Here is a 26210-nt window from a genome sequence, read left to right as displayed (position 1 = left end):
CTTGCACTGAATCTCTACATTGCCTTGGGTAGTATAAACATTTTGAAAATATTCTTTCAGTCCAAGAACTTGATCTCTCTCCATCTGTTTTTGTCATCTTTGATTTCCTTCATCATTATAGTTTTCTGCGTATAGGTCTTTTGCCTTCTTTCTACTGCTGCTGCTGCTAAGTCGCTTCAGTCGTGTCCCGCTCTGTGCAACCCCATAGACGACAGCCCAACAGGCTCTCCCGTCCCTGGGATTCTCCAGGCAAGAACACTGGAGTGGGTTGCCATTTCCTTCTCCAGTGCGTGAAAGTGAAGTCACTCAGTCATATCCAACTCTTTGCGACTCCAGGGACTGCAGCCTACCAGGCTCCTCAGTCCATGGGATTTTCCAGGCAAGAATACTAGAGTGGGGTGCCATTGCCTTTGCCTTCTTAGGTATGTTTATTCCTAGGTATTCTTTTTTTACAATGGTAAATGGGATTGTCACCTTAATTTCTTTTTCTGATCTTTTGTTGTTAGTATATAGGAATGCAAGAGATTTCTGTATCCTGCAACTTGACTAAATTCTTTGATTAGCTCTAGTAGTTTCCTGATTGCATCTTTAGGATTTTCAATGTATAAAATCATGTTATCTGCAAACAGTGACAGTTTTACTTCTTTTTCCATTTGGATTCCTTTTATTTATTTTTCTTCTCTGATTGCCATGGCTTGAACTTCCAAATAATGGAATAATTCAGTAATTATTGAATAATAATGGTGAATGTGGACACCTTTGTCTTGTTCCTGATCTTAACAGAAATGCTTTCAGTTTTTCACCATCGAGAATGATGTTTGCTCTGGGTCTGTCATATATGGCCTTTATTGTGTTGAGGATATGTTCCCTCTATGCTCATTTTCTGGAGAGTTTTTTTTAAATCATAAATGGGTATTGAATTTTGTGGAAATCTTTATCTGCATCTATTGAGATGACCATATGGTTTTTATTCTTCAGTTTGTTAATATGGTGTATCACAGTGATTGATTTGCATATATTGAAGAATCCTTAAATCACTGAGATAAATTCAACTTGATCATGTTGTATGGTCTGGTTTTGGTATCAGGATGATGGTGCCTTGTAGAATGAGCTTTGGGATGTTCCTCCCTCTGCAATTTTTTGAAAGATTTTGAGAAGGATAGATGTTAGCTTTTCTCTAAATATTTAATAGAATTTGCCTGTGAAGCCATCTGGCCCTGGGCTTTTGTTTGTTTGTTAGAATATGTTTAATCACAGTTTAAATTCCAGTGCTTGTGATTGGTCTGTTCATATTTTCTATTTTTTCCTGGTTCAGTCTTGGAAGGTTATACTTTTCTAAGAATTTGTCCATTTCTTCCATGTTGTCCATTTTATTGGCATATAGTTGCTTGTAGTAGTTTCTTTGGAGAAGGAAATGGCAACCACTCCAGTACTCTTGCCTGGAAAATCCCATGGATGGAGGAGCCTGGTGGGCTGCAGTTCATGGGGTCACAAGGAGTCGGACACGACTGAGTGACTTCACTTTCACTTTTCACTTTCATGCATTGGAGAAGGAAATGACAGCCCACTCCAGTGTTCTTGCCTGGAGAATCTCAGGGACGGGGGAGCCTGGTGGGCTGCCGTCTATGGGGTCGCACAGAGTCGGCCACGACTGAAGTGACTTAGCAGCAGTAGCAGCAACATTAGTTTCTTATGATCCTTTGTGTTTCTGTAGTGTTGTAACTTCTTTTTCATTTCTAATGTTATTGATTCAAATCTTCTCCCTTTTTTTTTCCTTGAGTCTGGCTAAAGGTTTATCAATTTTGTTGATCACTCAAAGAACTAACTTTTAGTTTTATTGATCTTTGTTACTGTTTTCTTCATTTCTATTTCATTTATTTCTGCTCTGATGTTTATGATTTCTTTCCTTCTACTACTTAAGGGTTTTTTGTTATTCTTTCTCTAGCTTCTTTAGGTGTAAGGTTAGGTTGTTTATTTGCTATTTTTCTTGTGTCTTGAGGTAGGACTGAATTGTTGTGTAAACTTCTCTCTCTGAAATGCTTTTGCTGTATCCCAAAGGTTTTGGGTCATCATGTCTTCGTTGTCATTTGTTTCTAGATATTGTTTGGTTTCCTATTTTATTTCTTCAGTGACCTCTTGGTTATTTAGTAACATGTATTTTAGCCTCTGGGTGTTTTTGTTTTTTACAGTTTTTTTTTTCTTTTTGTAATTGATTTCTAATCTCATAGTGTGGTCAGAAAAGATGCTTGATATGATTTCAGTTTTCTCAAATTTACTGCGGCTTGATTTGTGACCCAAAATGTGATCTGTCCTGATGAATGTTCCTTGTGCACTTAAGAGGAAAGTATTTTCTGCTGCTTTCAGATGGAATGTCATGTAAATCTCAGTTAAGTCTGTCTTGAAGCTTGTATTTTCTTATTAATTTTCTGTCTGGATGTTCTGTCCACTGATGAGAGTGGGATGTTAAAGTTCCCCCACTATTATTGTGTTAATGTTGATTTGTCCTTTTTATGGCTCTTAGTATTTGCCTTATATATTGTGGTGCTCGTATATTGGATGCATATATATTTATAATTATTATATATTCTTCTTGGATTGATTCCTTGATCACTATGTAGTATCCTTCTTTGTCTCTTGTAACAGTCTTTATTTTACAGTCTGCTGCTTCTGATAGGAGTATGGCTACTCCAGCTTTCTTTTGATTTTTATTTGCATGGAATACCTTTTTCCATCCCCTCACTTTCAGTCTGTATGTGTTCCTAGGTCTGAAATTGGTCTCTCACAAACAGCATATGGAGTGGTCTTTTTTTGTATCTATTCAGCCAGTCTGTGTCTTTTGGTTGGAGCATTTAATCCATTCATATTTGAGGTAATTATCAATATATATATCCTTATTGCCATTTGTTCACTGTTTTGATTGTTTCGGATTTTTTTTTTTGTAGGTCTTTTTTCTTTTCTTCCTCTTTTGTTCTTTTGTGAATTGATGACTAACTTTAGTGTTGTGTTTGGATTCCTTTTTGTATGTGTATCTGTTAATATTTTAGATTTGTGGTATGTAGTTACCATGAGGTTTTGGTATGTGTCATGCTCAGTTGCTTCAGTTGTATCCAACTTTTTTGTGATCCCATGGACCATAGCCCACTAGACTCCTCTGTCCATGGGATTCTCCAGGCAGAAATACTGGAGTGGGTTGCCATTTCCTTCTCAAGGGGATCTTTCCAACCCAGGGACTGAGCCCAAGTCTCTTGTGTCTCCTGCATTGTAGATGGATTGTTTACTGTTGCGCCACCAGGGAAGCCTGGTTTTGATAAAGCAGTCTTTATATTAGCAATATTGTTTTAAGTTGTGGGTCTTTTAATTTCAAATTTGTTCCCAATACCCTGCATTGTGCTCTCCTCTTCTCACAGTTGCTGGCTTTGATATCATATTTTTGTGTAGATTGTTTCCTTCCTTTAATGTATATTTGCCTTTAGGAGTGAGTTTTTCCATTCATAATTTTCCTGTTTCTATTTGTGGCCTTTTCTTTTCTGCTTAGAGAAGTAACTTAAGTAATTGTTGCAAAGCCAGTCTAGTGATATTGAATTCTCTTAGCTTTAACTTTTCTGCAAAGCTTTTGATTTCTCCGTCAAATGTGAATGAGAACCTTGCTGGGTAGAATATTCTTGGTTGTAGGTTATTCCCTTTCATCGCTTTAAATATATTGTGCCAATCCCTTCTGAACTGCAGAGTTTCTATTGAGAAATAACTTATAACCTTAAAGAGTTCCCTTGTATGTTATTTGTTGCTTTTAGTATTTTTTTGTCTTTAATTTTTGTCAAGTTGAATACTATGTGTCTCGGTATATCCCTCCTTGGTTTATCCTGCCTGGGACTCCCTGTGCTTCCTGGACTTGGATGACTGTTTCCTTTCCCATGTCAGGGAAGTTTTCAGCTATTGTCTCTTGAAAATATTTTCTCACGTCCTTTTTCTCTCTTGTCCTTCTGGGACTCCTATAATGTGAATATTGTTATGTTTAATATTGGCCCAGAAGTCTCTTAGACTAACTTCATTTCTTTTCAATTTTTTTTTCTTTACTCTTTTCCACATCAGTGATTTCTACCATTCTGTCTTTCTGGTCACTTATCTCTTCTTCTGCCTCAGTTACTCTGCTGTTGATTCTTTCCAATGTATTTTTCATTTCAGTTACTGTATTATTCATCTCTGTTCTTTAGTTCCTTTGGGTCTTTGTTAAACCTTTCTTGCATTTTCTCAATCTTTGGTCTTTTTTTTTTTTTTCTCTCAAGATCTTGGATCATCTTCACTATTGTTTTCTGAGTTATTTTTCCAGTAGGTGTCTATCTCTACTTAGTTTTTCTTCTGGGGTTTTATCTTGTTCTCTAGGACGTATTCCTCTGCCATCTCACTTTATCTAACTTTCTGTGATTGTGGTTTCTGTTCTGCAAGCTGCAGGATTGTAGTTCATCTTGCTTCTGCTCTTTGGTGGATACGGCTGTCTAAGGAGCTTGTGTAGGCTTCCTGATGGGAGGGGCTAGTTCCTGCCCTGTGGTGAGTGGATCTGGGTCTTGTCCCTCTGGTGGGCAGGGCCATGCTCATGGAGACTTGAAGCCACTTGTATATGGTGGGGTGGGGTTAATGGTGGCCTCCTGGTAGGCTCACGTCAATGAGTACTCCACAGATCTGCCACTGCCAGTGTCTTTATCCCCATAGTGAACCACAGCTGCCACCTGCCTCTGCAGGAGACCCTCTAGTATTAGCAGGTAGGTCTTGCATAGTATCTTATGAAGTCACTTCTTTTTTATCCTGGGTCCTGGTGTACGCACAACCTTGTGTCTGTCCTCCAAGAGTGGCATTTCTGCTTTCCCCATCTCTTTGGAACTAGGCTGGGAAGCCTGGCGTGAAACTTAGGACTTTCACTCCTGTGGAAGAACTTCTGTGGTATAATTTTTATCATGTTGTGCCCCTCCTACCATCTTGTTGTGTCTTCTTTGCCTTTGGATGTAGGGTATCTTTTTTGCTAGGTTCAAGATTTTTTTTTTTTTTTTGCCTTTGGTTGTTCATCAGTTGGTTGTGATTTTGGTGTTTATGTAAGAGTGAGCTCATGTCTTTCTACTCTGCCATCTTGAGCTAATTTGACAATTTGTTATATTTAAAGAGAACCTTAAGCTGCATTAGACCCCATTCATGAGCAGACTAGAATCTGCTTACAAGAACTTTAAATCTAAAAATGTGTCATCCACATCTATCGCAAATTTGGAGTCCCCACAACAGTCATTATTTGAGTCACATACCTTTATTATCTCAAGGAGCATAATCCATTAATTGCCAGCAGAGAAGAGGGAATGAGTTATCAGAAGATTTAGTAAATTTGAATCGATCTTTTAAAAAGGTCCAGAGCATCATTAGGATAGCAGTTTAAGTTCTTGAGTGTAAAGATAGAGGAGTTGCCTCAAGCATCATAGTTTTTCTTAGAAGATTTTCAGTCTGCACTTGATTTTCAGTCTGCCATAGTAAAGTTTAAGGTCTTCTTTTCCTGGGTAACCATCTACTCAGGTAATTTTATTCCTTTAATAAATATAGTGATTAGAGATACCTATAGGAAGACATTGGTCCTATCCCCATCCCCCATGTTGCTATTTCCATCTAGCAAGTTGTACTTAGACCCAGGTATCCAAGTATAGCTGAATATATATACAGCTGCCTTACTTTTTTGTTATTTTTGTTTATTGGTTAAGTCGTGTCTCTTTTGTGACACCATGGACTGTAGCCCACCAGGCTCTTCTGTCCAAGGGGTTTCCCAGGCAAGAATTCTGGAGTGGGTTACCATTTACTTCTCCAGGGAATTGTGCCAACCCAGGTGTCAAACCTGTGTCTCCTGCCTTGCAGGTGGATTCTTTACCACTGAGCCACCAGGGAAGCTCTCTCTTACATTTTACAGACAGTAAGCAAAAAAAAAAAAAAAAAAAAAAGTGTATTTTCCAAAATACCTTAAGAAGTCAGAATACTTCTGAAAAAGAAGTTTCTTCAAGTTAAACATGAACAGTTGTCCTTGTCAATCTTTCTGTCCTCTGAGTTAGAACTAAGGAAAAGCAAATGCTCCTGTGTTCTTTGAGTCTTCTATCTTTTCTTGATTTTTTAAAATTTCTCTGCATCCTATCACTTAGTTGCCTCCTTATTTTGTTTTTGCTCTCACTGGTCAGATAAACATCATATCTGACTATGCTCCTGCCATCAGTGGATTCATTTTATTTGTTTGTTTTTAAGTATGGGAAATCTCCACCTTATCCCAAACTAATTTAAAGAAGTGGTTGCTTATCTTTAACTTTTTCCATGATAATGTGGTCATATTTGCCTTCCCTCTCTGATTGATTTAGTTTCTTCTTCGTAACTATTAGATTGGGTAGAATATTTGGTAGTGGTATAAAGTTTATATAACAAAATTAACTGGCATTTTATATGTTCTTTTAAAAAATATATGGTTCTTTTAATTTACATTTACCTAATAGATAAATCTCCCCCGCTTACTATTCTTGTTGTCAAACTTGCAGACTATTCTTGGTGCCATGAGGGATGCAGTGAAACATAGAACTTCTATTTTCATTGCACACAGATTGTCAACAGTGGTTGATGCAGATGAAATTATTGTCTTGAACCAGGTAAGATATTTAACTTTAAAGTTCAGTGTTTGAAGTACATTAGAAATTGTTGCAAACACAAGCAACTTACATTGTTTCTAAAGAAATTTTTAGACTTTGTGTTCTTTGAATAAGATTGAATCCTGATAGGATTCCATTTTTACCTCTATTGATAGGAACAACCTATGCCACTTACAAAAATGAATAAAATGTATTAATTCACTCTTTTTTTTTTTGCTGAGACATGCAGAAAATTTTTATTTATCACATTTGTTAATACTTAAGTTTTACTTGTAGAACAGTCACCAATAGAAGAGCAGGCTGTTAGTAGGTATTAGTAGGGTTCAGTCAGGGATCTAGCATAGCATCTAGGAAGTACACAGGAGGTGGTTTAACAGGGAGATGGTTCAATAGAGAGGGGTCATAGCTCTCAAATGCCAACTTTTGTTACAGTAAGCTGTCAGTCACTGTTTATTTAGATGCTTTGGTTAGTTGATACACTACATATTTTTCAATTAGGGATTACTTTTGTTGTTTTTTGTTTGCTTAAAAAAAATTTTTTTTCAGTTATCTTTAGAGGTTAGGTGTTGGGGCCCATCCCCCAACAACAGAATAGTATTATTAGAAGTTCCTGCTGCTGCTGCTAAGTCACTTCAGTCACGTCCGACTCTGTGTGACCCCATAGACGGCAGCCCACCAGGCTCCCCCATCCCTGGGATTCTCCAGGCTTCCTAAGACCGGCAGTTCCAGCATGTGAAGTGTGATAGGACATAGCCAGGAAGATGAGAAATTGAAGTCATCATCTAGAGGTTATATAGTCCATCCCTGTTGCTCCTTGCAGCCTGCAGGTCCTCTTAGCCGCCCTCTCCATTAAACCCATTAACATGCAGGATCCTCATTTGCTTCACAATGGTGCTTTTTCCAGATTCACCACCAGCAGCAGATGGTGGTGCATGGTCCGGTAGACCTGCTTGTCCTTCTGCAGCTGCTTCTTAATCTTGTTGGCCTCACGCTGCTCCTTCTCCTTGTTGTGCTGGTCCTCAGTCTTTCTGTTTTCAAGACAGCCCGTGGCAGCGGGGCCAAGAGGGCTGGGGCAGCACCAGCCGGGCAGGCAGGCCGAGCGCAAACTTGGCTCCTCTGGGAGGAGCACCAAGGGAGGGCGGTGTTTCTGTGGCCGAGCGGAGCTAGTGGCTCCCAGCCCATTGAGCTGGAGTGCAGGGGTCTAATGGCTGCCGCGGAGTCAGATGGACTTGAGCTGGAGCTGCAGGGGCTGCTGCCACCACCGCCACCACTCTTATTGCCAGAGCTCTTCAGCGGGTGCAGGGAAGGGGAGGTGGAGGCTGCAAAGGCGGTGGAAGGAGGAGGAGGAAGAGGGATGAGGAGCTTAATTCACACTTTATTAACATTTTAAAAGCAAAGTTAGATGAGGAAAGCTTTAAATCCTAATATGTTAGAAACAGTTTTAAAGGTTTTGTATTTAAAACAATTTTTCTGCATTCATTTTTGCTCTGTACAGAATATTTGCTTAATGTCTTCAGTGTATTTCATATTTTCATTTTCCTAATACCTGCACACACCCTTGATGTTTAAAAGAAAATTACCATAAAATAAAGTGGTCATTTTCAAACATGGCCATTTTTATTTTGTATTTTTCCTCATGAAGAAACTAAGACAAATGACAGCCTACTTTATTTCTCTGAGGGAATTACTATAAGAGTGTACTCTCTAAATATTCTGAACAGATCAGAGTGCCACTATTGCAATTAGTAGATTTGAAAATTGTAATAGTTTTACTTTTTTCCTCTCTGTAGGGCTATTTTATCTCCACCCACCTTTGTACTTGATTATTTCTAATGATGTTCTCTATGTTTATTTTTACTGTCTAACAAGTAAACCTTCAATTCTTTATCATTTTGAAAGCATAAGTACTGGGAGTTGAGAGCAAAAGCATTCTCCTCTACATTCTGTACTGAGAGAATTTTTTGCATCACTAAAATTTCTTATAGGATGTTTACTTCCATGTTATGTATATTGTTTCTTTTTTATGTTACCACTTACTCAAAAATGCTAATATTCACTAAAGAGTAAACTGATTTTTTTCAGTATGATTGTCCAGAATGTCTCAAGTGGGAAGATTTATAAATATACTTTATTATCTCATTGATGTTTAAGTATCTGAAGTAAAATCTGCTCTTGTGCTTTTTACTAAACTTTTCAATTGTATGCCATCATGTACATAGAGCCTTTTCTTATAAATATAAAACATTAAAAGTACCTTAACAAGTATAAGCCATAGGACTGGAAAATGTAAGTTTTCATTCCAGTGCCAAAGACTGTTAAACTACTGTACAGTTGAGCTCACTTCACGTGCTAGTAAGGTTATACTCAGCATCTTTCCAGCTAGGTCTCAGCAGTATGTGAACCGAGAACTTCCAGATGTACAAGCTTCATTTAGAAAGGGCAGAGGAACCAGAGATCAAATTGCCAACATTCACTGAATCATGCAGAAAGCAAGGGAGTTATAGAAAAACATCGACCTCTGCATCGTTGACTACACTAAAGTCTTTGACTATGTGGATCACAGCAAACTGGAAAAGTCTTAAAGTGATAGTAATACCAGACCACCTTACCTGTCTCCTGAGAAACCTGTATGTGGGTCAAGAAGCATACAAGACATGGAACAACTGACTGGTTCAAAATTGGGAAAGGAGTATGACAGGCTGTATACTGTCACCCTGTTTATTTAACTTATATGCAGAGTACATCATGAGAAATGACAGGCTGGATAAATCACAAGCTGGAATCAAGACTGCCAGGAAAAATATCAACACCCTCAGATATGCATATGATACCACTCTAATGGCAGAAAGTGAAGAGGCACTAAAGAGCCTCTTGATGAGGGTGAAAGAAGAGAGTGAAAAAAACTGAATTTAAAAAAATATATGAATTTAAAGCAAATGGAAAGAAGTAAAACTATCTGCATAAAGAATTGATAACATAACCATGCAGAAGAAAAAGAGAATGCAGAACTAACCCAAATAATAACTTTTGCACACATTACTCTTATTTTTTAGCCTTAGTAGAATATAAGGATAAAGATAACTCAGATTTGAGTACGTTTGTTGTTGGTAGTATGGGAGTAGCTATTTTGAAACTGTTTTCTGTATATCGTAAGACTGAGCATATGAGTTAATATATTGATGTTGTTGAGAAATAAAGGTCTTATTTGGGAGAAGAAAGATAGAGATATGGAATAGGAGAACGGGAGGAAGAACCTTTTGATGTTATATTGGGACAGAATTATCAATATTAGTTTATGATGAAAAAAAAGTTCCTAACTCTGTTCAGGGAAAGAAAAGGTCTAGAAGCAATGAAATCCCAGAAGTAATGAGTATAACTAGCACCTAGATCTTACACAAAATGCTGTTCCTCAACAAAAAGAATCAAGGAGCATTTTGAGTGGATTCCCACTGGCCAAATGTGGGATAATTTGAACATTAAAAAAAATGATACTTGTGAATTACAACACACTGAATAAAAAGAAAATCTATGATTCTATAGTAATGCTTAGGGAAAGCTCTTCTTTAAAAATGAAATCTTGCCACTTACAACAACATTAATGGACCTAAAGTGTATTATGCCAAGCCAAATGAAAATACATCAGAGAAAAATATATACCTTATGATTTTACTCATATGTGGAGTCTAAAAAAACTGAGCAAATGAACAAACAACAGAAACAGACCCATAGATACAGAGAACACACTGGTGATTGCCAGAGGGGAGAGAGTGGGGAGATAGATGTAATAGGTGAAGGGTATTAAGAGGTACAAACTAAGTCATAGGGACGTAATTTACACATAAGGAATATAGTCAATAATAACTTTGTATGGTGACAGATGGTAACTGAACTTAGGTGATCACTTCATAATATATAAAAACAATCACTGTGTTATACATCTGAAACTTATATTATATGCTTTCTTTTGTTTTAATTGGGATGTAGTTGCTTTACAAAGTTGTACAACAAAGTGAATTAGCTGTATGTATACATATATCCTACATCTGATAGATAGAGTGCCTGATGAACTATGGAATGAGGTTTGTGACATTGTACAGGAGACAGGGAACAAGACCATCCCCATGGAAAAGAAATGCAAAAAAGCAAAATGGCTGTCTGGGGAGACCTTACAAATAGCTGTGAAAAGAAGAGAAGTGAAAAGCAAAGGAGAAAAGGAAAGATATAAACATCTGAATGCAGAGTTCCAAAGAATAGCAAGAAGAGATAAGAAAGCCTTCTTCAGCGATCAATGCAAAGAAATAAAGGAAAACAACAGAATGGGAAAGACTAGGGATCTCTTCAAGAAAATCAGAGATACCAAAGGAACATTTCATGCAAAGATGGGCTCGATAAAGGACAGAAATGGTATGGACCTAACAGAAACAGAAGATACTAAGAAGAGATGGCAAGAATACACAGAACTGTACAAAAAAAGATCTTCACGACCCAGATAATCACAATGGTGTGATCACTGACCTAGAGCCAGACATTCTAGAATGTGAAGTCACGTGGGCCTTAGAAAGCATCACTACAAACAAAGCTAGTGGAGGTGATGGAATTCCAGTTGAGCTATTCCAAATCCTGAAAGATGATGCTGTGAAAGTGCTGCACTCAATATGCCAGCAAATTTGGAAAACTGAGCAGTGGCCACAGGACTGGAAAAGGTCAGTTTTCATTCCAATCCCAAAAAAAGGCAATGCCAAAGAATGCTCAAACTACCACACAATTGCACTCATCTTACACGCTAGTAAAGTAATGCTCAAAATTCTCCAAGCCAGGCTTCAGCAATATGTGAACCATGAACTTCCTGATGTTCAATCTGCTTTTAGAAAAGGCAGAGGAACCAGAGATCAAATTGCCAACATCCACTGGATCATGGAAAAAGCAAGAGAGTTCCAAAAAAGCATCTATTTCTGCTTTATGACTGTGTGGATCACAATAAACTGTGGAAAATTCTGAAAGAGATGGGAATACCAGACCACCTGATCTGCCTCTTGAGAAATTTGTACGCAGGTCAGGAAGCAACAGTTAGAACTGGACATGGAACAACAGACTGGTTCCAAATAGGAAAAGGAGTACGTCAAGGCTGTATATTGTCACCCTGTTTATTTAACTTATATGCAGAGTACATCATGAGAAACGCTGGACTGGAAGAAACACAAGCTGGAATCAAGATTGCCGGGAGAAATATCAATTACCTCAGATATGCAGATGACACCACCCTTATGGCAGAAAGTGAAGAGGAACTCAAAAGCCTCTTGATAAAGGTGAAATGGAGAGTGAAAAAGTTGGTTTAAAGCTCAACATTCAGAAAACGAAGATCATGGCATCCAGTCCCATCACTTCATGGGAAATAGATGGGGAAACAGTGGAAACAGTGTCAGACTTTATTTTTCTGGGTTCCAAAATCACTACAGATGGTGACTGCAGCCATGAAATTAAAAGGCGCTTACTCCTTGGAAGGAAAGTTGTGACCAACCTAGATAGCATATTGAAAAGCAGAGACATTACTTTGCCGACAAAGGTCCGTCTAGTCAAGGCTATGGTTTTTTCACTGGTCATGTATGGATGTGAGAGTTGGACTGTGAAGAAGGCTGAGTGCCAAAGAATTGATGCTTTTGAACTGTGGTGTTGGAGAAGACTCTTGAGAGTCCCTTGGACTGCAAGGAGATCTACCCAGTCCATTCTGAAGGAGATCAGCCCTGGGATTTCTTTGGAAGGGATGATGCTAAAGCTGAAACTCCAGTACTTTGGCCACCTCATGTGAAGAGTTGACTCATTGGAAAAGATTCTGATGCTGGGAGGGATTGGGGGCAAGAGGAGAAGGGGATGACAGAGAATGAGATGGCTGGATGGCATCACTGACTCGATGGACGTGAGTCTGAGTGAATTCCAGGAGTTGGTGATGGACAGGGAGGCGTGGCGTGCTGTGATTCATGGGGTCGCAAAGAGTCGGACATGACTGAGCGACTGATCTGATCTGATACATATATCCTCTCCTTCAAGGCCCTCCATCCCACCCAATACTGTATGGTAATTGTAACTCATTAAAAAAAAAAAAAGAATATTAACACACATGTAAGGAATGATACGTTTAGAAAATCATTTTACAGCCACCATTGTAGTAAAAGATTTAGATAAATATCATCGTTTGCTAAAACCATATGGTAAAAAACTATTGGGGAATAGAATAGTCACTTAACCCATAGATTACTTTTCTACTACAAAGAAAAAAATACCTTTAAAATAGAGAAATCTGGTAGACACTTCCTTTCACTTAATATCATTCATCTTGGAGGAAACTGATATCATACATCTCCTAAGATGATACACTGAGGACATATCATCACCTATATTGTATTTCAGCAAAAATGTTTAGCCTAGATCTAAGAATCAGGAAAAACTAGAGAAATACAACTTGAAGTGCATTCTTTAGAAAATAAGCCTGGATATTTTAGAAATGTTACTGTCACTCACACAGACTAGAAAACTTACAAATTCAACCTGTTGATCCTGATTGAATCCTAGATGGGGAAAAAAAAAAAAATATATATATATATATATATAGAATATTATTGGGATCATTGGTAAAATCTGAATATGGACTATAAATTAGATGAATTTCTTGGGTGTGATATAGTTGTATTCCAGTCATATAGGAGAATGTCCTTATTTTCAGGTGTGTGTGTGTACAAGCTCAGTCGTGTCCAACTTTTTGTGACCCTATGGACTGCAGCCTGCCAGGCTTCTCTGTCCATGGAATTTTCCAGGCAGGAATACTGGAGCAGGTTGCCATTTCCTTCTTCAGGGGATCTTCCCAACCCAAGGATCAAACCTTTCATCTCCTGCATTGGCAGGCGGATTCTTTACCACTAGTGCCACCTGGGAAGCCCTTTCAGGAGATACATGCTAATGAAATACTTAGGGGTGAAATGTTATGATGTCCACAATTCATTCTTAAATAATTTAGCAAAAAGTAGTATAAATTTAGAGATACGATCAAGTGAGAGAAAGCAAATGTGGAAAAAGTAACAGTTGCTAACCCAGGAGAAGCATATATAGGTGTTTATTTTTACCATTCTTGCATCATTTCAAATTTGAAATGGGGTGGTAAATAAATAAGAAACAATTGGAGAACAAGAGATTTTGGAAATCAAAACTGTCATTGCTGAAATAAAGTCAAGGAAATTTCTAAAGAGTAAAACAAAAAGAGAGAAAATAGAGGAAAGATTTGAAAACAAGAAAATTAGTCTAAGAGGTCCAACATTTGACTAGTGGTGGTTCTAGAAAAAGGGAGTCAGAAAAAGGAAGGATATAACCAAAGACTAATATCCCCCAAATGTCCAGAACTTCAGAGCATAAGTTTTCAGATTAAAAGGGCCTAGCAACAATAACCTGGTGTACAAGACAGCAAAAGAGACACTGATGTATAGAACAGTCTTATGGACTCTGTGGGAGAGAGAGAGGGTGGGAAGATTTGGGAGAATGGCAATGAAACATGTAAAATATTATGTAGGAAATGAGTTGCCAGTCCAGGTTCGATGCACGATGCTGGATGCTTGGGGCTGGTGCACTGGGACAGCCCAGAGGGATGGTATGGGGAGGGAGGAGGGAGGAGGGTTCGGGATGGGGAACACATGTATACCTGAGGCAGATTCATTTTGATATTTGGCAAGACTAATACAATTATGTAAAGGTTAAAAATAAAATAAAATTAGAAAAAAAATAAATAAATAAAAGGGCCTAGCAAGTACCCACCACAATAAACGGAAGGAGGAAAAAGAATAGACAAATTATAAAATTTCAGAATTGAGGATAAGGAAAACAGCTTAAAAGCTGTGAGAGAAATATCTTCCAGTGGGGGTGCTAAATAATAGATTACATAACATAGTCGATAATGAGAAAAACACTGTTCAGACAAACTTAAAGTTTAGAGTGAATTAGTGACGTAGAACAGAGAAGGCAATGGCATCCCACTCCAGTACTCTTGCCTGGAAAATCCCACGGACGGAGGAGCCTGGTAGGCTGCAGTCCATGGGGTCGCTAAGAGTCTGACACGACTGAGCGACTTCACTTTCACTTTTCACTTTCATGCATTGGAGAAGGAAATGGCAACCCACTCCAGTGTTCTTGCCTGGAGAATCCCAGGGACGGGGGAGCCTGGTGGGCTGCCGTCTATGGGGTCGCACAGAGTCGAACACGACTGAAGCGACTTAGCAGCAGCAGCAGCAGTGACATAGAAAACTAAGCAAATGGAAAAACAAGGCAATTACTAAGTCCAGGAAGAATAAGAAATTAGGAGAAAATATATATAAAGTCCTAGTACCTGACAACAGGTAATATTTACATAGTTATGATAAAGCAAACATTGTATATTAAATAACATTTATTATACAACCAATATTATTAGAAGAGTGAATTTGAGGCATGGGAAAGTGGAATAGTTGAAAGTGCTGGATCTCATTAATATGTATCTGTGTATGTAAATGCCAGAATAAATAGCTACAAATTGGGGGATAAGAAGGAGGTATTCAAGGGTAGAGAAGTAGGAGACAAAAGAATGTACTTTTTATCAGCTTTGTAATTATTTTTAAGCTATGTACATTTATGCTTTAATACAAGTAAAAATAATTTAAACTACACAATTTTACTACAGGATAAATTTTTGTAATTTATTTCATTAGTTGTCTGCAAAAATAGTTCCCATTCTTTCTAATACTTTTGGATGCAGCTTTCATAGAAGATTTTTTTAATTGATGTATAATTCATGTGTTAGTGATTCAGGGTTTTTTTTTTCAGATTATATTCCACTGTAAGTTACTATAAGATATTGAATACAATTCTCTGTGAGTGAAAAGAAAGTGTTAGTCGCTCAGTCATGTCTGACTGTTTGTGACCCCATGGAATGTAGCCTGCCAGGCTCCTCTGTCCATGGAATTCTCCAGGCAAGAATACTGGAGTGGGTAGCCATTCCATTCTCCAGGGGATCTTCTCAACCCAGGGATTGAACCTGGGTCTTGTGCACTACTGGCGGATTCTTTACTGTCTGAGCCACCAGGGAAGTCCCTGTGCTATTAAGTAAATCCTTTTTGCTTATGTATTTTATATATAGTAGTTTGTATCTATTAACTCCATACTCCTACTGTCCTTTTCACCTCCATGTCCCCTTTAGTAACCATAAATTTGTTTTCTGTATCTGTGCATTGAGAATTTTATTTTGTTTTTTTTTACAGTGGTAAATAAAAAAGTATAAAATATGTAACCATGGGGACTTTTATGCCAATGAAGTTGTCCACACACCTTGGGATTGAGGACTACATGCAGGATCCAGAGGAATTCAAATAGAGCAAAATAATTCTTAGACTCTCCAGCCAGAAATCAAGGAGATGCTTAAATTAACCGCTCAGAAGTGGGCACATACAAATTTCAGTTATTTAGCTTAAGGTTATATTTTTAAAGGTCATATCACCAGGAACACCACTGAAAGTGACAAAATTACTTTTGTCTTCCAGTATGTTTAACAGTATCTCTCAAGAGACAAATTAATTGTAGATATAAGAATTTGGCATCAATACCAAACCTATGCAGTGTTAAGTTTAATAGCTATTGTTAAGAAAAATAGCTACTGGAAGAAATAAACATCATGGAGAAATCTTGTTTATTTCAAAGTACACATAGGGTTTTGGCATATTATTTTTAAATCCTTTAAATCTCTGTATAACAGTGCTTTTGATTTAAATTTGATTTATTGATTACAGAAAATACCACTTTTAGAAAATCTTCACCTTTCTTTTCTGCTCTTCAAAATGAAAAATAAAACATTCAGACTGTATTTTCTTTAAGTGAAATACTTTATGTTATATAGAATTTCATAGCTTTTTGGTTTTTTATCATACTGGTAGCTCAACAGTAATGAAGGCATTCCTACCTTGATTTTTCCCACATATACTGTAATTAAAAAATTGGGGAAAGTATTTTAATGAATGCAGTCTTTCAAAATTCTTACTTGGAAAGTATTATGTGTTTTCAATTATTATGCTAGTTATATGACTTTGTCTATGTTTCTCTTATTTTTGCTTATTAGGGTAAGGTAGCTGAACGTGGTACCCACCATGATTTGCTTGCTAACCCTAGCAGTATCTATTCAGAAATGTGGCATACACAGAGCAGCCGTGTGCAGAACCATGATAACCCCAAATGGGATGCAAAGAAAGAAAATGTGTCCAAAGAGGAAGAAAGGAAGAGACTACAAGAAGAAATTGTCAACAGTGTCAAAGGCTGTGGAAACTGTTCCTGCTAAGTCACATGAAATATTTTCTTTTCTTCTTTTCTTCCTTTCTTCCTTCGTCCTTCCCTTACTCCCTCCCTCCCTCTCTCCTTTCTTTCCTTCCTTCCTTCCTCTTTTTACCTTGACTACACATTTGCACTGAAGCAGAATTGTTTTATTAAAAAAAATCAGACATTCCCATTTTCTATAGTCCTTCTTTTAGATAAGATTTATTTGAAAAGGGAATTGAGTTTTACATCTTTCACAGTCTATTTGATGTGGCATCTATATTTATCTCCTAATTATTTTCTTGTTACTGCCTTAGTTGTGGTCAAAGCATAATTGTTGTTACTACTTGACTTTACCCCATTTCCATTTTTGAGGCCTGACAGTCATCTGATATCCATAACCAGATAAATCAGATTGGCTTCCAAAATTTTTGTAGTTTTTCAAACCTCCTTTATGCTGACAATTTAGATGAAAAGTATCTATTTCTTTTTTAAAAAGTGTAGATTTTCTTTCTCCATTGAAATACATGAATGATAAATAACAATACTTAAAATTTTAGAAATATTTACCACCATGTATCTTTAAGAGGAAAAACCTTGACTCTCATGTTGGTATATAGAATGTTCATCATTAACCAGCATTGTAACTGTCATGTAGTGCTGAGAATTTTATTTTTCCACCAAATGAGATGTAGCTTTTGTTTTGGACAAAAATTCATAATTTTTCTTTAAAGACTTGCAAACCTTGATATAATTTGAGACTTACTATACTGGGAGTGATCTAAAAAGCTTAGGATGTTAATTGGGTTTTCTGTTTCCATCTTAAATGCACTGCTTTTGCTATCTGAAGTTATACAAAGAAACAACCGAATGGGATGTGTGCATACACACGTGTATAAAGCAAAATCTAACAATTATTAATAACCTTTAGACAAATAGGAGAGGATTACAAAAATATTTAGATGATCAAGCCTCTAATCTGTGTTGATACTTCAGAATTACTTTATTACCAGATCTTCTCTGCCTTTTTCAATAGTTTAATGAGTTTAAGCTTGAAATAACAAGGAGGAGCCCAAGCAAGATAATTAAGTTTTACTGGCTAGAAATAATTAATAAAATGTTGGTATGTATTCACTTAGAAAGTTCCTTTCCTTTTCCAACTTGAATTTGCTTTAATTTTTTGGTAGTAATCATTCAGCTTGAAAAACTTGTGTATCTCATGAACAGCAACATAACTGTATATAATGAGGCTTTGTTTCTCAGAAAAGGTGTTAAAATATTTATTTTATTGGTCTGTGGTTTTATTGTGTTTTAAATGATAATTTGGTATGGAAGAGACTAATTTTTTTTTCCGATTTATTTTGTCATTAGTAGGTAGATATCTAAGCTTATCTAAGTCTAGTCTCCAGTTTTGTTATATAAAGGTGATTAGAAAAGTAGCTTGAAGCTAGTAGTTTATGGTTAGTCTTTGATACCAGAGCAAGTGGTAGGATCTTGCTTTTGGAGTTGAAATTAACACTGAGATGCTTAATCAGCTGCAATATGAGGGGAGGTTTGAGACATTTCTTACTCTCAAACCATAGATGTGATTGCTTTTCTGAGGAACAACAACCAAAAAAACATGTCCTTTGAATAACCCAGCTGTATTACTAGAAATAATGGTTAGTCTAGATAGAAACTCTGCTTCTGTTAATTCCTTCTGTACATTTTTAATGTTGTTGATAGAAAATATTTAACTTTGTTGCATAATCAAGCAGGTAAAATTGAAATAATCATTAGTAATATTCATTTTGAATGTGAATAGTGGTATTCAACGTAAGTGATTCTGTGATATGGGAAACATATAGTCAAAGAAGGACAGGAATGTTTTTAGGGTGGGGATAATTTCCCGACTAAGAAATTTGAAAGTACTTTCATATGATTAGAGGTGGTCTCTAGACCATTGCGTCACTGTGGTCATTAACCAGTATTTTCAGCTAATAAAAACTTAAATTACCAGAAAAATACAGTTACTATAGGGGCTACAACTAAGTCTTAAATTTTTTTCTCTTAACTCCATCTTGTTAAGGTGGTTCTATACACTGACATAATAGACAAATTAAAATGAAAGAAAAGCTTCCTAGGATGATTCACTCAGAGGAGGTTCCAAGAAAGGGACATTTATCATAATGTACTAGTTTTACATTAGAATATTCCACACAAAAGTACAAATTTCTAAGTTAATGTCACAAAATAATATATTTTTTTAATGTCTTGGGATGAATAAGCTACAATTTTGGCATATGGGCTCTGAAAATGGAGCAGGGGATAGGGTTTTGTTTCTTAATATCCCTTTATTTTTAAGATTGAAATCTTCCTAAGGGAATCCCAGTTTACAAAGATTACATTGAAACCAAGGTAATTTGGGATCATAAAAACTGGGCCAGTTGCCTTCTTGAAGGTTTTAACATAGAAATATTTTGGTGAGGAGATGGGCTCCTTTGGAAATTTTTGAACAGTTCAAGTCTGATGGTCACTTGTGAGAATCAGAAAGAGGCCTTAGCATTTGGATAAACTCAAAATATGCATTTACTTTTCCTCTGCAGGGATTTGAACCTTTTCTATACCTTTAGTTAAATATTTTGCCTTTTCCCTTAGATGCTGACAAAGCTCAGTTTGTGAAGATGGTTAGTTTAAAAGTATGTTTTGCTTTTAAAGGCAACATATTTAAAATTAATATGATTCCTTATTCTGGATCACTTTGCACACACTGCCATCTTGCTCCTATCCTTCTTTATTGCTGGATGTTTCAGGAAATGCAACTTTGACCAGTAGATACTCATAATTCTCTTACCTTGTAACTTCATCATAGGATATTCTTCTGCGTATTGGTAGTTGAAAGCATTTAAATATGTTTACAAAGGCAGCTTTCTTATAGAAAGGTCCCTTCCCTCCTGCTTTGAGTATATAGATTTTGAATGTAAACTGTATAATAAATGACAGTATGAAGTCAAATCAGCTGGTTAAAATTGGTTAAGATAAAATAACTCAATGCGGAAGCTTATTTACCACAGATTTATTGTTGTAACAATCTGTGCAGATAATCAGTACTAAATAAACTATGTCTTTGTGGCTCAAAATGGGTGTCCCATTGAAGCAACTCTTCTGCAGTGCATAGGGAGAATTAATATTTTGCTATTCACACACTCCAAATAAGTACAGATTTAATAGACACTCTGGGAGTATGGCCTTAGAGCCTCATGCAAAAAGTGAAAACTTTAAATTGTCTCAAAGAGAAAGTAATTGTTTCCAGTGCTCATAATATGGGCAAAATGGTAGCAAATTATAGTGCTTTCACTTAGCATTAAGCTGTCATATTTTTAATGACCAGTCAGTGAAAGGCAACTTTCTATTGCCCCCAGTTTCTCAGTTCTAATGACTAAGAAGGAAACCTTTAGGGTAGAAAAATGCCTTAACTGCAAACCATGCATTAAATTTAGTATTTTGATTAGCTAGGTAGAATTGGAAATGTACTAGCTTTAATTAGAAATAGATCAGAACATTTTTGGTTTAAAACAAAGGCAATGGATTGTTTGCATATTTCCTGTTCTCACACAGCTACACTAGAATGTTTTTCACTGATGACTTTCTGTTTTATAATATCATTGGATTTTAGAGCTGGAAGGAATTTAGAGGTCCTTTAATAAAATTTCTTCATTCTTAAAATGAGGAAACTGTATTTCAGGAGAAGTCACTGAACTTACTATTAGTCAAGTTGATGAAAATTCTGGGTCCTGACATCCAGTCCGTTTCTTTGTTGTTGTTGTTGTTCAGTCGCTCAGTTGTGTGCGACTGTTTGTGACCCCATGGACTGCACACACCAGGTTTCCCTGTCCTTCATCATCTCCCGGAGTTTGCTCAAACTCATGTCCATTTAGTCAGTGATACCATCCAACCATCTCGTCCTCTGTTGTCCCCTTCTCCTACTGCCTTCAATCTTTCCCAGCATCAAGATTTTTTCTTATGAGTCAGCTCTTCTCATCAGGTGGCCAAAAAGTATTGGAACTTCAGCTTCAGCATCAGTCTTTCCAATGAATATTCGGGGTTGATTCCCTTTAGGATTGATTGGTTTGATCTCCTTGCAATCCAAGGGACTCTCAATAGTCTTTTCCAACACCACAATTCAAAAACATCAACCTTCAATGCTTTTTGCTGAACCACATTTCCACCCAGAAGTTATGTTCAAAAATATATTGAGGTTGAGACATCCAGCATGGTAAAGTAAGGGGCTCTGTAGACCCTCTTCAACAAAACAACAGCTTAACTGGTAAAAAATGTTTTTAAAAAAATCATTTGAAGTATCTAGAAATTATCCAAAGGACATAAAGCAAATGGAGAAACATTCATTTGAGAAACTTATTAGGTTTCAGTAAGAACAGCAAGAGTCTGGCATTTGAGGAATTACCCACATATTCTCCACTACACCAGGTCTTTGTTACAGAAGCTCTTCCCTCAGTGCTCTATTCTTTTCAAGTGTGGTGAAGATGTTAGGGAGAGATAGGGCTCCTCTTTCCCCAACTCCTACTGTAGGGCTACCATTTTACCCTGCAAGGTAACTGCCTGCATTTCTCATTTCCCCAACCCTGTATTGCAAAAAATGTATTCCAGGCAAGCACAAGCAAGAGGACTGGAGATCCTTTCTACCACCCAACCCCCACTCTTAGGCTGGAAGCACTCCATGCACAGATTGAGAATACTGGGACCCTGATTTTTTCCACCTCAGCTAACTCAAGAGGTTTCACTCAAGGAGCGAAAAACCAAGAGTACCATGGACTGCCACCACGTCCTGGTGCCTTTTCATAGAGTGGTGGTTTCACTCAGGGCCCTCTGCCGCCAGCTCTGGTTCATTGATGCAGAGGTTCTTTCCAAAGGCGAAGGCATTCAATGAATACAAAAAGTTCCGCAGGTCTATCTGAGGGTACTGACTTCACTGAAACAAAGCATGGAGAACTCCATCCCTAAGGGCGTTGTCAAAAACAATGGAGATCTTGGTGGAGAGCTACTAGGAGGAGCTGGTGCAAGCAAATCCGTAGAGCAGCCAGAAGTTAAACCAGAGGGAGCCCAGAAGTGCCTCCTGGGAACACAAGCAACTCTGAGAATTGAAAAGTCTGAGTGCATGTGCTGGGCTGCACTCACTCAGGATAGTCAGAACGGAACATGGGACAGACTTAAAAGTATTTTGCAACATGTGCAGACCATCAACACATGGGAGAAGTTGGACTGGCACATGGAACTAGACAAAATACTGACTGAGCAAAAAGTTGCTGTCACCCAGATATGACTCATAGGAATGCAGGCTTAAAAATAAAACCGCACACATTCCTGGCAATCTGAAACACTGTATGTCCAAGACTGTGCCCACTCAGAACAGAAAAGGAACCTTCAAGTACTAGTCCCTGGCTGAACATAGGTCAAAAGTAAACTCTATATACTATGGTAGCACCCTCCAAGCACACACACATCCAATGGTAAAGGGTAAAAATCTTACTGACCACTAATTGCTTTATGCCAACCCAGGGGCAACCCTTGGGTGCCTAGACTAAAAGAGAAAGATAATATCAGACTGCACACTGCAGGGAAAATAACCAAGCAGATAATAGTCCCCCAGAGGAGGTGGATCATTATCCACAGATATTACAAGATACTATATAAAATGTCCAGTTTTATGCAAAGAAAACAAGAAAGTCACCCATTTGCACAAGGGAGGAGGGGGCAGGGAGCAGGCAATAAACGTTGCCTTAGAAAGGACCCAGATGGTGGATGTAGCAAAGATTTGTCAATAAAGAAATAGGGGGAAAAACTAGAAATTATGAAGTTGAGAAGTACAACAAATAAGAAATTTACTAGAGGAGCCCAGTGCAGTATGTCTCCTACATATGAACAAGTTCCATTCCAAGAGCACATCCATAAGTCCAACCAATTTGTTCAAATATACTGTCTATAGGAGAAATACTCCATAAAGATACAAACAAGCCAAAAATAAAAAGATGGAAAAATATATATATACCATGCAAGCACCAACCATAAACTTTTTAGAGTGTCTATACTAATATCAGATGGAATAATCCCTAAATGTTATTAAAGATAAAAATACTTTGGCCACCTAATGTGAAGAACCAACTCATTGGAAAAGACCCTGGTGCTGGGAAAGATTGAAGATGGGAGGAGAAGGGGACAACAGGATGAGATGGTTGTATGGCATCACTGACATGATGGACATGAGTTTGAGTAAACTCCGGGAGTTGGTGATGGACTGGGAAGCCTGGTGTGCTGCAGTCCGTGGGGTCACAAAGAGTTGGACATGACTGAGTGACTGAACTGAACTGTAAGATAAAAATGGATATTTCACAATGATTAAAGATTCAATCTGTCAGGAAGATATAACAATTTTAACATGTATGCACCTAAGAACCTGTCAAAAGAGATGAAACAAAAGCTTGACAGACTTAGAAGGAGAAACAGACATTTCAACAATTATAGTGGAAGATTTCAAGACCCTACTTAATAATGGATAGAACAACTAGAGAGAAGATCAAAAAGGAAATAAAAGTGAAGAATGCAATTTGCTGAAGTGTACATGGAACAGTCTTCATAGACCATATGCTGTGCCATAAATCAAGCTTCAATAAGTTTTAAAAGATTGAAATCATATAAAGAGTGTTCCCTGACCACTATATATTAGAAATCAGTAATAAAGGAAAAAACACTTGGGTGCATCAGAAGGCAATCACTTTAAATATGGGTCAAAAAATTAAAAGGGAAATTAGAAAATACTTGGAGATGAATGAAAATGAAAACACAACAAAAACATGGGATGCAGCTAAAATTTTTGTTAGAGATCAGTTTATAGCTGTAAATATCTATATTTAAAAAAGGAACATCTCAAATCAATAAACTTCTGCCTTAAACTAGAAAAAGAAGACCAAACAACCTAAAGGGAGATGAAAAATAATACAAAATTAATAGGGAAAATTAACAAAATCACAAGCTTGTTCTTTGGAAAGATCAACACAATTGTTAACTAGACTGACCAGTAAGAAATACTGAAGATTCATAATAGTAAAAAAATGAAAGAGTGGATATCACTACTAATCTTACAGACATAAAAAGACTGTAAAAGACTATGAAAAATTGTACAGCCACTATGGAGAACAGTGTGGAGATTCCTTAAAAAACTGGAAATAGAACTGCCTTATGATCCAGCAATCCCATTGCTGGGCATACACACTGAGGAAACCAGAAGGGAAAGAGACACGTGTACCCCAATGTTCATCGCAGCACTGTTTATAATAGCCAGGACATGGAAGCAACCTAGATGCCCATCAGCAGGTGAACGGATAAGAAAGCTGTGGTACATATACACTCAGCCATTAAAAAGAATACATTTGAATCAGTTCTAATGAGGTGGATGAAACTGGAGCGTATTATACAGAGTGAAGTAAGCCAGAAGGAAAAACACCAATACAGTATACTAACGCATATATATGGAATTTAGAAAGATGGTAACAATAACCCTGTGTATGAGACAGCAAAAGAGACACTGATGTATAGAACAGTCTTATGGACTCTGTGGGAGAGGGAGAGGGTGGGAAGATTTGGGAGAATGGCATTGAAACGTAAAATACCATGTATGAAACGAGATGCCAGTCCAGGTTCGATGCACGATACTGGATGCTTGGGGCTAGTGCACTGGGACGACCCAGAGGGATGGTATGGGGAGGGAGGAGGGAGGAGGGTTCAGGATGGGGAACACATGTATACCTGTGGCGGATTCATTTTGATATTTGGCAAAACTAATACAATTATGTAAATTTTAAAAATAAAATAAAAAAAAAGACTGAAAAATTGTATGACAGCAAAGTAGATAATTTAGAGGAAATGGGCAAATTCTTAAACTGAAGAAGAAATAGCCAAGCTGAATAGATTTATAAGCAGTAAAGAGATTAAATTACTAATCCAAAACTAATCAAAAAGCCTAGGCCCAGATTGCTTCATCACTGAATTCTGCCAGAGAGTTAAGAAAAGATTAATACCAATACCTCACAAACCTCCCCCCCCCCAAAAAAAAAAATAAAGGAGGGAATTATTTTGAACTCATTCTGTGAGACTTATATCATCCTGATACTGGAATAAAAGACATCACAAGAAAACTAGAGAACAATATCCCTTATGTGTATAGATACTAAAATCCTCAAAAAATACTGGTAAACAATCCAACAACTGTACAGCATAGCCAAGTGGGAGTTACCCTAAGCATACGAGATTAATAAAACTCCCACAAATCAATGTAATACACCATCATAATAAAGAGCAAAAACCATATGATCATCTCATTAGATGCAGAAAAAGTATTTGACAAAATCCAATAACCTCTCATGACAAAAATGCTTGATAAACTAGACATTCAAGGAAACTTCATCAACTATGAAAAACAGCTAACATTATACTTAATAGTGAAAGACTGAATGCTGTCCTCCTAACAATAGGAATGAGACAAGAATGTTTGGTCTTTCCACTTCTATTCACTGTTGCACTGGAGGTTCTAGTCAGGGCAATTAGGTAATAAAAACAAAGCTAGAGGACTCAACTTCCAAACTGTAAAACTTACTCCAAAGCTACAGTAATCAAGATGTATATAGTACTGACCTAAGGCTAGAAATACAAATCAGTGGAGTAGAACTGAGAGTCCAGAAATAAACCATTATATTTACAGCCAACTGATTTCTGACAAAGGGTGCCAAGATGATTCAATAAAGACTGAACATTCTCTTCAGCAAATGGGACTTCAACAACTGGATATCCACATGGAAAACAATGAACATAAACTGCTTTACAGATATATAAAAATTAAGTCAAAAGTAGTTCATAAACCTGAATGTAAGAAAACTAAAACTCTTAGAAGAAAACATAATATATCTTCATAACCTTGGATTAAGCAATTGTTTCTTAGATGAGACCTAAACAGCACAAGTAATATAAGAGAGAACAGATGAATTGAACATCATCAAATCAGCAACTCAACAACTCAACTTTTCTGCTTCAAATGATACCATGAAGAAACAGACCGTTAGAATGGGACATAATGTTTACAAATCATATCTGATAAGCGGCTATATCCAGAATATATAAAGAATATAATTACAACTCAATAATTTAAAAATCCAATAACCCAATTAAAAATGAGCAGAAGAGCTGGATAGAAAT

At 37.1% G+C, this 26210-nt stretch overlaps 1 protein-coding gene and 1 pseudogene across 4 annotated transcripts in view; one reads left to right on the top strand and one right to left on the bottom strand.

Annotated features, from left to right (window-relative positions):
* The window catches only part of ABCB7 (ATP binding cassette subfamily B member 7), a 162246-nt gene extending 145086 nt beyond the window's left edge, over window positions 1–17160 (top strand). For all 4 annotated transcript variants that reach the window (XR_015159545.1, XR_015159544.1, XM_086388994.1 and 1 more), the window contains 2 exons: window positions 6546–6653; window positions 16777–17160. Coding sequence is in view for 2 of the 4 variants with exons in the window: in XM_086388994.1 (XP_086245120.1) it covers window positions 6546–6653; window positions 16777–16992 (324 nt within the window). In the remaining 2 variants the exon portion in view is untranslated. The remainder of the gene's footprint in view (window positions 1–6545; window positions 6654–16776) is intronic.
* LOC147340648 (guanine nucleotide-binding protein G(s) subunit alpha pseudogene) lies at window positions 7436–8620 on the bottom strand (annotated as a pseudogene).
* Window positions 17161–26210: the final 9050 nt, after the last annotated feature.

Source organism: Bos grunniens, chromosome X, assembly GCF_055505025.1.
Source record: "Bos grunniens cultivar Pamir isolate PY7600 chromosome X, Bosgru_T2T1.0, whole genome shotgun sequence".
Taxonomy (NCBI): domain Eukaryota; kingdom Metazoa; phylum Chordata; class Mammalia; order Artiodactyla; family Bovidae; genus Bos; species Bos grunniens.
This window is presented reverse-complemented; position numbering and strand designations above follow the sequence as displayed.